The 11542-nt window shown below is 22.1% G+C and overlaps 1 protein-coding gene across 1 annotated transcript; it reads right to left on the bottom strand.

Annotated features, from left to right (window-relative positions):
• Nucleotides 1–7333: 7333 nt before the first annotated feature.
• Nucleotides 7334–10880, bottom strand: LOC122717562 (threonylcarbamoyladenosine tRNA methylthiotransferase). The gene is made up of 2 exons (XM_043941780.1): nt 10334–10880; nt 7334–8619 (listed from the first exon to the last, which is right to left on the bottom strand). Exons 1-2 carry the CDS (start codon nt 10726–10728, stop codon nt 7395–7397), a joined length of 1620 nt encoding a protein of 539 aa, XP_043797715.1. The 5' UTR covers nt 10729–10880; the 3' UTR covers nt 7334–7394.
• Between the last annotated feature and the right edge of the window lie 662 nt (nt 10881–11542).

The raw sequence follows: 11542 nt of genomic DNA, 5'->3' as shown, positions 1-11542 counted from the left end.
TTTTTAAATCTGTATGTTATAAAACTTTAAAAAAGAACTATAAAGAAAAAAAAATATTTTAATCTAATATAGTTTTAAATATATTTCATAAATGACCATTACATTTTTACAAATAATCATTTTCATTTGTAAATTATGATTTATAAATGAAACTGACGATTATTGATAATTTTAAAATTAAGCTGTTAAAGTTTATCGATTTCGAACCATTTACGATGTGCGTTTAATCAGATAAGTATATGGAGGAGAGAGGTATCTTTTAGAGGAGGAAAAAACTCTCAGCACTAGTTACTTTTTTTATTTAAAAAAAAAAAATCGAAATTTAAAAACTTTTCAGATACGTCTTTTTATTAATTTCATGGTGAATTATTGGAAGGTTTATAAAATTTTAAGAAACTATTATTTGTTCAAATTTTTTAGAGTTCATAAATTTCAAACTTAACAAATTAAACATCATTTTTTTAAGAATCATAAATTCGCAATGTGATTGAATGTTACCTTTCATACGATCAAAAGAATTTTTACGTGGCTCTTAAATTAATTGAATCGGTAGTGAAACATTTCAACGTTTCTCTCAATATTTTGTTCGGCAAATCGAGATGAAGAGAAAGGGGCCGAAAATTGTCGATTAAGAAGACAAGAAATGCAGAAAGAGAGAAAAAGAGAAAATATGAGAAAGAATATGAGAACCAAGTCGTAAAACTTTTAAGGGCATAGGCCGACACTTTGCGTTGACCACTTTTTACCCAGTCAAACCCACCGTGTTTCACGACCTAATGAAGCTAGCAGAGAGGTTAGTTAAAAACAAAGTTGTGTCTTTTTGACCGACTAGTCTTCTTTGTTACGCGAACACTCTCTTATAAAATGATAACCGTTGACGGGGGTGTTATTTACGATGTGATATATCTCAAGCTTCTAATTTTTCTTTGATTAAGTCTTGGTTAATTGGTGCGTTTTCTGTCCACTAATTTCTGAGTTGTGAGATTTCAAGTCGACAACTTACAATGCAATTGAATCGCGGTAAAAACATCGACTGAAATAGATCGTCGAAAGAAGAATGAACGATCATTGAATTTTAATGAAATGAAACGTTAAGTGTCGGCAGAATTTTAACGTTCGTAAAAAGGAAATTTATATTTGATCGTGTCTTATTTTTAAAGATATATCAATTCAATGAAGGCCAAATTGCTTTTTTTAATTTTAATTTTTTGACCAAGTTTTTCAATAATTTTAATTTTAATATATTATTAATGCGGAAAATGCATTCCCTATTTTAATCTCTTAATTTTGATTAAGTTATTTCAGTCTGTCTCTCATTTTATTTTATTAATATCACGAAATTTATTTGACAATAATATGAAATAAATTTAAAATGTTCAAATGTAATTATTCTTTCAAAAAAAAAAATATCTATTTTTATTTATTGGAAATTTTCTGCTCATGATTGAATTTTTAATATGAGTTTTATTCATTGGAAATTAGTGACCACGTGTGAGCAAAATGTACCTCGTGCAATTTAAATATCGTCTTTTGTTCGTTGAATCGTAATTTCGATACATTTCTTTTTCTCTCTTATTGGTTATTCCCCTCTTAAGGTGTGACCCTCTCTCCAAAGGGAACAAAGAAAATTTGTTTCACGTGTGTACGTATTGCTCCTAGTCTCATAAACTGCGAGATCAAAAAGAGGATTGCCATGACTCGTAGAAAGGGTCGCTCAAAAAGTATTATTGAAGTATGTCTAGCTCTATAGTAAGATAAAAGTTGTGTAAGTATGAATGGAAAGAGGAAATGTACAGTACTAGAAACTAGAGAATGTGAGTCAAGTATCGGGAGATAAAAAAGGGTAGTAATGACAAAAACTTTTTCAATGAGAACATTTCTTATCAAGAATGTAATCATCCTTTTTTTTATATAATAATCGAGTTCAATATGGATGATCGACAAAGATTTGCTAATATTTAAACGAAACTTAAAGTATTATTTTGATATTATTGATATTGATATTCAATTTTTCCAAAATTACTATTATTAAATTTAACAATAGAATCTCAGGTTATATTTCTTTCATGAATAAAGTTTCTGTCATATTACACCCAAGGTTTCAACATTTGAACCGGTACAAAAACGAGAATACACTTTTGTGCCATTTGTAATTTACGCCATAAGAATTGCCATAATGTATCTTGTTTTTTTAATTAATTTTTATGCAAAAGAAAAGACAGAGAGACGTGTCACATTATAAGGATAAAATCAAAGGTAAATGCTTCTCTCTTTTTTTTCATATCTTAAGAGCCATACTTTATTTTTTACGTTGTTCTAGTGTACTAGTATGCCACGTCGATTTCGTACGTTCGTTTTAAAGTTTGAATGTCCACTTTCTTTTATTTATAATTAGTTTTTTTCCGTTTCTTTTTCGTTTGAATGTTATTTTTGTACCGGTGTATGCTGGACCGCAAAAGACTGCATGTAAATAACCAGCGTATAGTAATATATTCGTGTTCGGTTAAATTTCGTGATTGATATTCATAATTTCATTTTTAATTGATCTTTTCAAACAATGAAATGAAAATTTCTTTTGTTTTCTGCGAAACCATGACATATATATTGGTAAAATATTTTCTTCATTTTATTCACTTTATATACAATGAAAAAGAAATATAAAAATAATAAAGAAAATATTTTATTAAGAAATTGATACTTATATAAATAAAGAATTTGTTTAATTGTAATAAGATATCTTATTTTTCATTGTATGAACATTTAGAAATTTTAATCAAATAAAATTATAACTTTCATTATTAGTAAAGTGTTTAAATATCGATTACGAAATTTATATTTTGTAAAGAAAAAAAAAAAAAAAATGTTATTAATATGTCTCTCTAAGCGAAAATCCAAATAATTTCTATGAAATGTCGTGAAAAGATCTGTGTTTCGTTAATTTCACATGTTCAATTAATATTTCATTACTTTGTGTATGTAAATGCTCTCTATTTATTGCAAAAGTATATATAAAAATATATATAAAATCTTATGCCGTGAATTTAAAAAATTCGTGGTGTGCCAAAATTATAGCTCTTTATTTTAATTATTAGAATGTAGTGAATTTATTTAAAATTTTATTGATATTTAATAATAAACTAAAATTAAAATTTTGCATTCTTTTTCTTTACTAATTAAATTAATTCTAATAATTTTGGATTATAGAATAAAGTTTATATTATTTTATTTTCAAAATAAATAAGTATTTTAAATTCATTAATTATTGTCATAATTTAAAAAAGATTTTATAATTTTATATTTTTATTAGATAATTAAGCATTTTAAATTTAGAATTATATGATATTTGCAAAAGTTTATATTTGTATTTACTTTCATTTTTCTATCTTATTTTTTTAATAAAACGATGATTATTTTATAGAAGAAATTAATACAACATATTCAAGAGATCAAATATTTTATTAAAAAAATATAAGAAATCAAATATTCACATTCTATTAAAAAAAGCAGATTTGATAGCTTTGTTTAATATATGCTGAATTTTTTATTTTTCTTATAATTACTTAATGAAATATTTTTATTTATATATAATTTCATATAAATTTGTGAAGAGATTCCTTTTGAACATGTTGAATCAATTTAAAACATTCTTTATAGAATAGTTTTAAAAGAACAAAAAATTTCTCAAAATTTTAAATTTTTATAAAAAAAATTTTACGATGTATTATCATAATATTTAGTATATAAAAGCTCATATATATGTAAATATATATTTATCTTTTAATATAAATATATAAATTTTTGTATTTTAATTACAATAATTAATTTTATATAGAATATATTAAAATAAGCTCACATTAACAGTTAAAAAAAAGAATATAAAAATTAAATTATATTAATAAATTAAGCCAACCGAATAGGTTGATTTATAATGAAAAAAATAAAATTATTTTGCCTTTGTTATGTATATATAAATTAAAAAATTATTCAGTAAAAGAGTTCATTATTTTTTTAAACATTTTTCTAATAATTCACGGCATAAGTTTTTTTTTAAATCATTTCTAAATTATTTATCATTTAATATACAAGAAATAAATTATTTCTTCAGTTACTTAATATAATTTTGCATGAATAATTTTTTGTTAAACCTATCCACAATTTCTTTTGTTCAAAATTAGTTAAAATGAAACATCATTGAAGAACGTGGATACAACAGACACACGCGACATTTCTGTGATATGGGACAATATCATTCCAGTGTATGTAATTTTTACTCTAATGATCAATAATACACACGCTCAAAGACTTAATCAAAAAAATCGAATGCATTGTATGTATATATTGTATATATTGTTCATAAATATTTGTAGGTGAACTGATGGAAATTCGATTTTTACAATTATATAGTATTTTGTGTACTGTCGCCTCGAAAACGGTAAAAATATAACAATGAACGATATGGTAATACGAAATAAGAGTTCAGTGCGTTTTAAGATCAAGCTAGAAGGATGCCAAAATTTTTTCAAACGAGGCTGCAGCATTATTTTTTTATGTATACCAGAGAACTATTTAAAATTTGTAACATACCTGAAATTGAAGTTGTATACTCTCGGCAGGATCTCAATAGCTCAAAAGTAATCTGTATAAAATGGTGGCCTTCAATACTGTGCAAATATGTGTCCGAGATGTATAATTGAATTAAGATTAGTGATTAATGATTTAATCATTCTTTATTGTTAATATAAGAAGAAAAAAAAAATGTGCCTTATATTGAAATTGCTTTGAAAATAGATTTTACGATATTCTTTTTATATTAACTTATATACTTGTTATTTTGTATTAATAATGATGATTGTTATGATATGAATTTAATCATCAATAAAATGATAATTAAATTGTTCAATTGCTAATCTTAATTTAATACTATAAATATATATTACTTTTTGGAGGATTGATGCGAATAAAAATGCGAAGTTTCGCATTGAATGAAATAAAAATATGCAAAGAAAATTTAATGAAATAAAAATATATTTTTTAAAATAATCGAAATTTGAAATTGTAAAAAAAATCGGAAAAATGAATTGCATTAATTTAAGTGATTTTGATAAACGGAACATATTAAGAAAGTAAATTGATCATCCTTCAAAAAGTCAAACATTTGCTCTCTTATTTATCAATTTATGTTATTATAGACATTTGCAAAAGGAATATATGAAATATTTTTTTATAAACGGGTGTATTTTTAGGTCCGTTCCGTTGAATGTTTAAACGTTACCAAGATCCAAAATATGTAAAGTGCCAACATAATATTATAATTTTTCGTTATATCGTAACATGAAAAATAAAAGAGATTTTTTTTGGTATTCTTTTAATATCTCAATCTAAAGATAATAGTATAATGAAATAAATAATAATAAATTGTTAAAAAAAATTTTATATTTTACAATAGATATTTATATTTTACAATATATATTTATTATAAAAATTTAAATTTTGAAAATAATAATATAATAATTTATATATAACAAAATAAATGATCGATGCAATTAATAAGAATATTTGATAGAAAAAATTTCAAAAATTTAAAAATTAATTTTATGCTTATAATAAAACAAAATAAAAAAAAATTTGTTTTAATGCAATTATTTTTTGTTATATTTATTGTATAACTATGTAAATAACAATTTGAAATATAAATGAGTAAAATATTTTATGCAAAAGAAATATGATGTGATTATTTCAAAATTCAATTCTTTTTATTTTTTACAAATATCTCTTTTATTATTTCTGGCGAATTACACAGTTTCATCTGTGAATTTCAATACTCAGGAAATACTTTGACAATAACTACACTCGTTTTAGAATAAGCTACTTATTTTTAATAAGAATAAGCTACTACTTTTAAAGTAAAGTATTTTTAACGAAAAATAAAACCTTAGCGTCTAGAGGGACGGTACCAAATAAAAGAGCATTGTTAATGCAATAAGTTAAGAGGTTTATGTTTCCTTAGCGAATATATTGTCTTAGTAAGTAATTTACGTATTTTTTTTTATTTCCTATAATTATTGTTTCTCGAGAATAAATTAATTCGAGAATGCTCAATATTTTTTTCTTTTTTCTTTTTTTGTATTATTATAGTTCTGAATATGTTGAATAAGTTAAATTATATTCGGTATTGTTTGATTAGAAGATTATTAGTATACTCGGGTTGTCTTGATAAAATTTTGTAAGCCCATTCAGGGCAGGTTCCTGTATCATTTTGTCAATTGAAATATAATTAATTAATTATTTATCAATGTCTTTATCTTTTCTGGTTTTTAAACATTTTATTTTAATTTCAAATATCAAAATTCTAAATTTTTCTTTTCTCCTTTCCAATATATCCTTTAAAATTCTAGATTTAAGCAGAATTTTTAATTTGAAAACATCTCTTAAGAATATAAAGAAAGAAATTTGAGCTATATTGTATTATAAGAAAACAAAAACTATAACATGATCGATATTTATCAAATTTCATTTTACATGATATTAATCTGTATTTGATATTACAAGATATGTAGAATTATATGTATTAATATATATTTATGGAATCCTTTGGAAGATTGATTTAAAACAATTAAAAAAATTGGTACAAAAATTTTGATTAAGATTTATTTTAGTCATAAGAGTTATAAAAAATTTAATTTGTGAAATAGAAGTGAGATAAAGTGAGAGATAGAGTTGTTTCACTTTATCTCAATTTCACTTCATTTAATGCTGCGTTCGCTAGTTAAAATTGTTTGCAAACTATTGTGCACGAACTATTTGCAATCTATTCGCGAACAATGAAAATATTATACACTAAAACTTGCAATAGTTTCAATAAATGTAAATGTAATGTTATCATACTTATACATATGTATATATACATATGTTATATATATATATATATATATATATAAACAAAATTATCATAAAATGTAAATATTGTTTATATATATATATATAAATAAAATTATCATAAAATGTAAATATTTTTTTTAGATATTGTAACTTAAAAATATAAAATAAGTAATTTTATATAGGAATAAAATAAATTATTTTTAAATCATTTTTTATAAAATAAACAATATTCTTTTTTTTAAAATAAGAACTATTGTTTAATTATTTTTTCCAATATTCTAATTAAATAATGCTAGAAACTAAGTGCTAATAGCTTCAGCACAATCATTTGTAAAATCAATTAAAACATAAGCATTAGTTTTATAATTCAATTCAATTTCATTTCTTATAAATTGTTATGTCATTATATTTATATTTTATATTTTAAAATTTTAAATGAGAATAATTTAGAACATGCTTTAGTTTGAATACAAAATTTTTATATATATTTATTTACAATATTAACAAATTATATTTTAAATCATTAAAAATTTCCATAATAACCTAAAAATGATAGCAAGAAAAATTGCTAGAATTGCCACTATCCTATATTTTGATGGTTTCATTTTCATTGGTATCCCAGATATAGTTCCCTTTGGTAAAAATGGTTTTAATGCAGGAGATGTACCTTCTGTTATTGGTTCTCCCTTCATAGAATATTTTGTCGTTTCTACTATCTTCACTCTAATCATCTTTCCTAAATATTCCTCTTTTAACGGTATTAAAACTTGTTCATAAAATTTATTGTGTCCAACATAATGTTTTTTATCATAGGATATTTCAGTAACTAATACATCTTGGATGAGTTCTATTCTGTTATCATATGGAGAATAAGATTGAAAGAATTCTGACAATCTTTTCGTTCTTTTCTTCACATCTTGCGTTGGTATTTTTGGCATTCGAGCAGCCGGTGTACCCGGTCTAGGAAAAAATTGATTAATGAACAAACTAGGGAACTTATATTTTTCGCAAAGTTTCATCGTTTGTTCAAAATCTTTCTCTGTTTCAGTTGGGAAACCACAAATTATATCTGTTGCTATAGTTAATCCAGGAACACGTTCTCGCAGAAAATTGATAACTCGTTCGAAATCGGCACAAGTGTACTCTCGTTTCATATCAGCTAATACTTGATCGCTTCCAGATTGAACTGGAACATGAAGGAAGCTGTAAACTTTCGGGTGCTTTAAAATTTTGCTCATTTCTTCTAGATGCTCCAGAATATACGGTGGATTAGTCATTCCAATGCGAATTCTACAACCATTAGGTATCACTTCGATGAGTTTCCATAATAATTCAGGTAAACTCGAACCAATATCTCTGCCATAAGTTCCTGTATCCTCGGATGTTAACCATAATTCGCAAACGCCTTCCTCGAACGCCTGTTTTGCACGATCAACAATTTCCTCAGGAGGATAACTTCCCAATTCACCTCTTGCATGTTTTGTCTTACAATAAGTACACTGATTCAAACAGCCTGTGTTTATAGCTATGATCTCGATTAATGGATTCCTTCGAACTTTGGGTAAACTTAAAGAAGCACCGCCGATCTTTTTACCAGCTTCTTTTTTCTGTTGCAGAAACCGTACGGTATTTCCTTTTAAAGTTTCTTCGACTACTTCAACCACACGATCGATTTGTTGCACGCCAATCATACTTAATCCTTGTAGAAAAGATGATTTTGGAGCGCCTTGTGGTACACATCTGAAAATAATAATTATTTTTACTTGTTTTTTTGATTTTATGAATTAGATTTTTAAATTTTTGTTTACGAACAAATGATTAAGAAAAGAAATTAATGTAAAAAAATAAAGTGTAAAGTGAAAATGAAATTAAGTGTAAATAAATAAAGAAAAAAAAAACTTTTAATTTTATTTCTTAATAATATAATCTTAATAATATAATCTTATTTATTTATATAAATTAAATAAATTCAATACAATTATTTTTAAATAATTTTTAGATTATATAAATTTCTTTTTCGCTTTTCATTAATATTTTTATGCAAATGTTAATAAAATATTTAATTATTATTTCATAATTGAAATAAAAATTCTTTGTTAATTAATTTAATATTTCTTTTTAATAACTTCATTTAATATTTATTATTTTATTTTATTATTTTATTTTATTTTTTATTATTTTATCATTAAAGAGAGTTTATAATTTTGAATGAAATTGAAAAGCAATTGACATAGATTTGAAATTAAAGAATAAATCCAAAATATAAAATCTCAATTTCGAGAATTAAAAATAAAAAAAATAACTTGATTGTTTTAAATATTTCATTTAATTTTTGTGATAGAAAAAATTTAGATAAAAATTAAATGGTATAGATAGCATAATTTAATATTAATAATTTTGTTATACATAGCTATATAAAAATCTTTGTTTTTTAATTATATAATATCTTGAATGCATTAATTAATCATGAAGTTTTTTTTTATAATTTAAAATTAATTATTTTAATTATTAAATTAAAATAATTTTTATATGAATTTATTATTGTTTTAGATATTTTAATTTGAATATTAAAATTTTAATTTAAAATTTAAAATAAAATATATTGTATAAAAAATAAGAAAAATATACATAAACAAGTTATATATAATTTTGTTTTTTTTATATGATAAGTTTTTTAAAATTCGAATTAAAATATTTTCTAAATTAACAATTTTTTATAAAAAATAGATTATTTTTCTATAGAAAACAATACATTAATACGTTAATATTAAATATTTTTTATTTTTTAAAATGATTGATTTTATATTTTTTGTTTTGATTACTAAAAACATAAAAATGTTTTTGGCACAATAATAGTGTACTTTATTAAAATAAAAATATAATTACATATACCTATTTATTTTCATGACATCAATTTAATTATAATAATTTATATATAAAATAAATATTCTATACTAGATAAGTCAATAGTTTTAAAAATTTTGTTAGATAAAATGAACAAGATACAAAAAAAAAGAATTATTAAATTATTATTTAAATTAAATTAATAATTATTATTTTTCTTAATTGTTATTAAAAATTTAAGAATATTAAAATTATTATATTATAAATTATAAAGAATTTAGAATTTTTATGTGTAAATTTTAATTTTTTCAGAAAACAATATTAAAAATTGTGATTTTATATTATATAATATTATTTTTATTATTTTATTTTTTTTCTATTATTATATTGTGAAAAAATATTGTGAAATGAAGTTAAAACTTTTTCTATTTCATAAATTAAAAATTACAATGATAACAAATATTTTGAAATTATTAATATTCTGAATTGTGAAAAATTAAATATTAAATGTAATATATTAATATATGATTTAAACTTTTTTATCTAAATCTAATTTTTATAAGATGATGAAAGAAAATTATAATTTTAAGATATAAAAAAGTTTTCATACCCAGCAACAACAACATGTTTCCCCATTTTTTTTCCAGCTTCAATTTCATTTCTAAAATGATCCTCTGCTGGACTTTTTACTGTGCAAGAGTTTAAAAGCCATAAATCTGCTTTATATTTATTTTCTGTTAATTTATAACCATAGGCAGCAAGTTGGCCTGCCATGTATTCACTATCAGAATTATTATGAGTACATCCCCAAGTTTTCACATAAATTATTTGTGTTCCTGGTATAATACTATTGAAAATTGGAGGTTGTATTTCTTCAATTATTTGTTTTCGTTTAGAACGAATAATAATACTTTTTCTTGAACTATATCGTTCTTTAGGTGTAATATCTTGTGATAATATTAAATCTTCTATATCTTCAATAATATCTTTACACGGAGTTGACATTTTTCATAGAAACTAAGTTACATACGATATTTATAGGTTATAATGCACAGTAGTTTAATTTAATCTTAATAATTTTATTTGAATTTCATTTTTCATTTTAATAATAAAACAAAATAAATAAAAAAAAATAGAATAAACAAAAATATATTTAAGAAAAGTTTATTAAATATTTCGTAGGTTATGTTTTAAAATTTCAAGTTAACACGTGAAAATATAGTCATTCAATGTTGTTTCAATTCTATGGTTAAGATGCAAGAAAAATCTACTATACCGACACAAGAAATTACTAGATTTGTAGGCTATTCACAACAGTTATTTATTAGGCATATAAAAAAATATATATTAAATCTTGAAATAATTACATTGAATGGCATGGATGTATGATTATTTTTTTATTGTGTTTAATAATATAATATTTTTAGAACTGAATTGATTAATTTGTTTTTTAAAAATTACTATCTTATTTATTTATAATTTATGACTTATATAATTTAGAATTTTTTTATGATATAATTCTTGATTGATTTTCATATACATATGTAAAAAATATGAGATTAAATTTTATTTTTAAATACATTTTAGATTATTTTAAATATTTTTCTTTAAATTTTGATATGTAAAATCTAAAAATAATGATTTCAATTGTTAAAAATTATTGGTAAAAATTATTCAATTTCAATTTTCATAATAAAATCGCATAATCATATATATTACATTATCATTATTTTTAATGAAATAATTAAATTGTAATATCGGGATTGCAATGCGATATTCGTACCAGGCCTAATATTGTATATTAAGTTCTGCATCTTAA

This window comes from Apis laboriosa, unplaced genomic scaffold (assembly GCF_014066325.1).
Source record: "Apis laboriosa isolate Shangri-la unplaced genomic scaffold, ASM1406632v1 scaffold53_cov140, whole genome shotgun sequence".
Taxonomy (NCBI): Eukaryota; Metazoa; Arthropoda; class Insecta; order Hymenoptera; family Apidae; genus Apis; species Apis laboriosa.
This window is presented reverse-complemented; position numbering and strand designations above follow the sequence as displayed.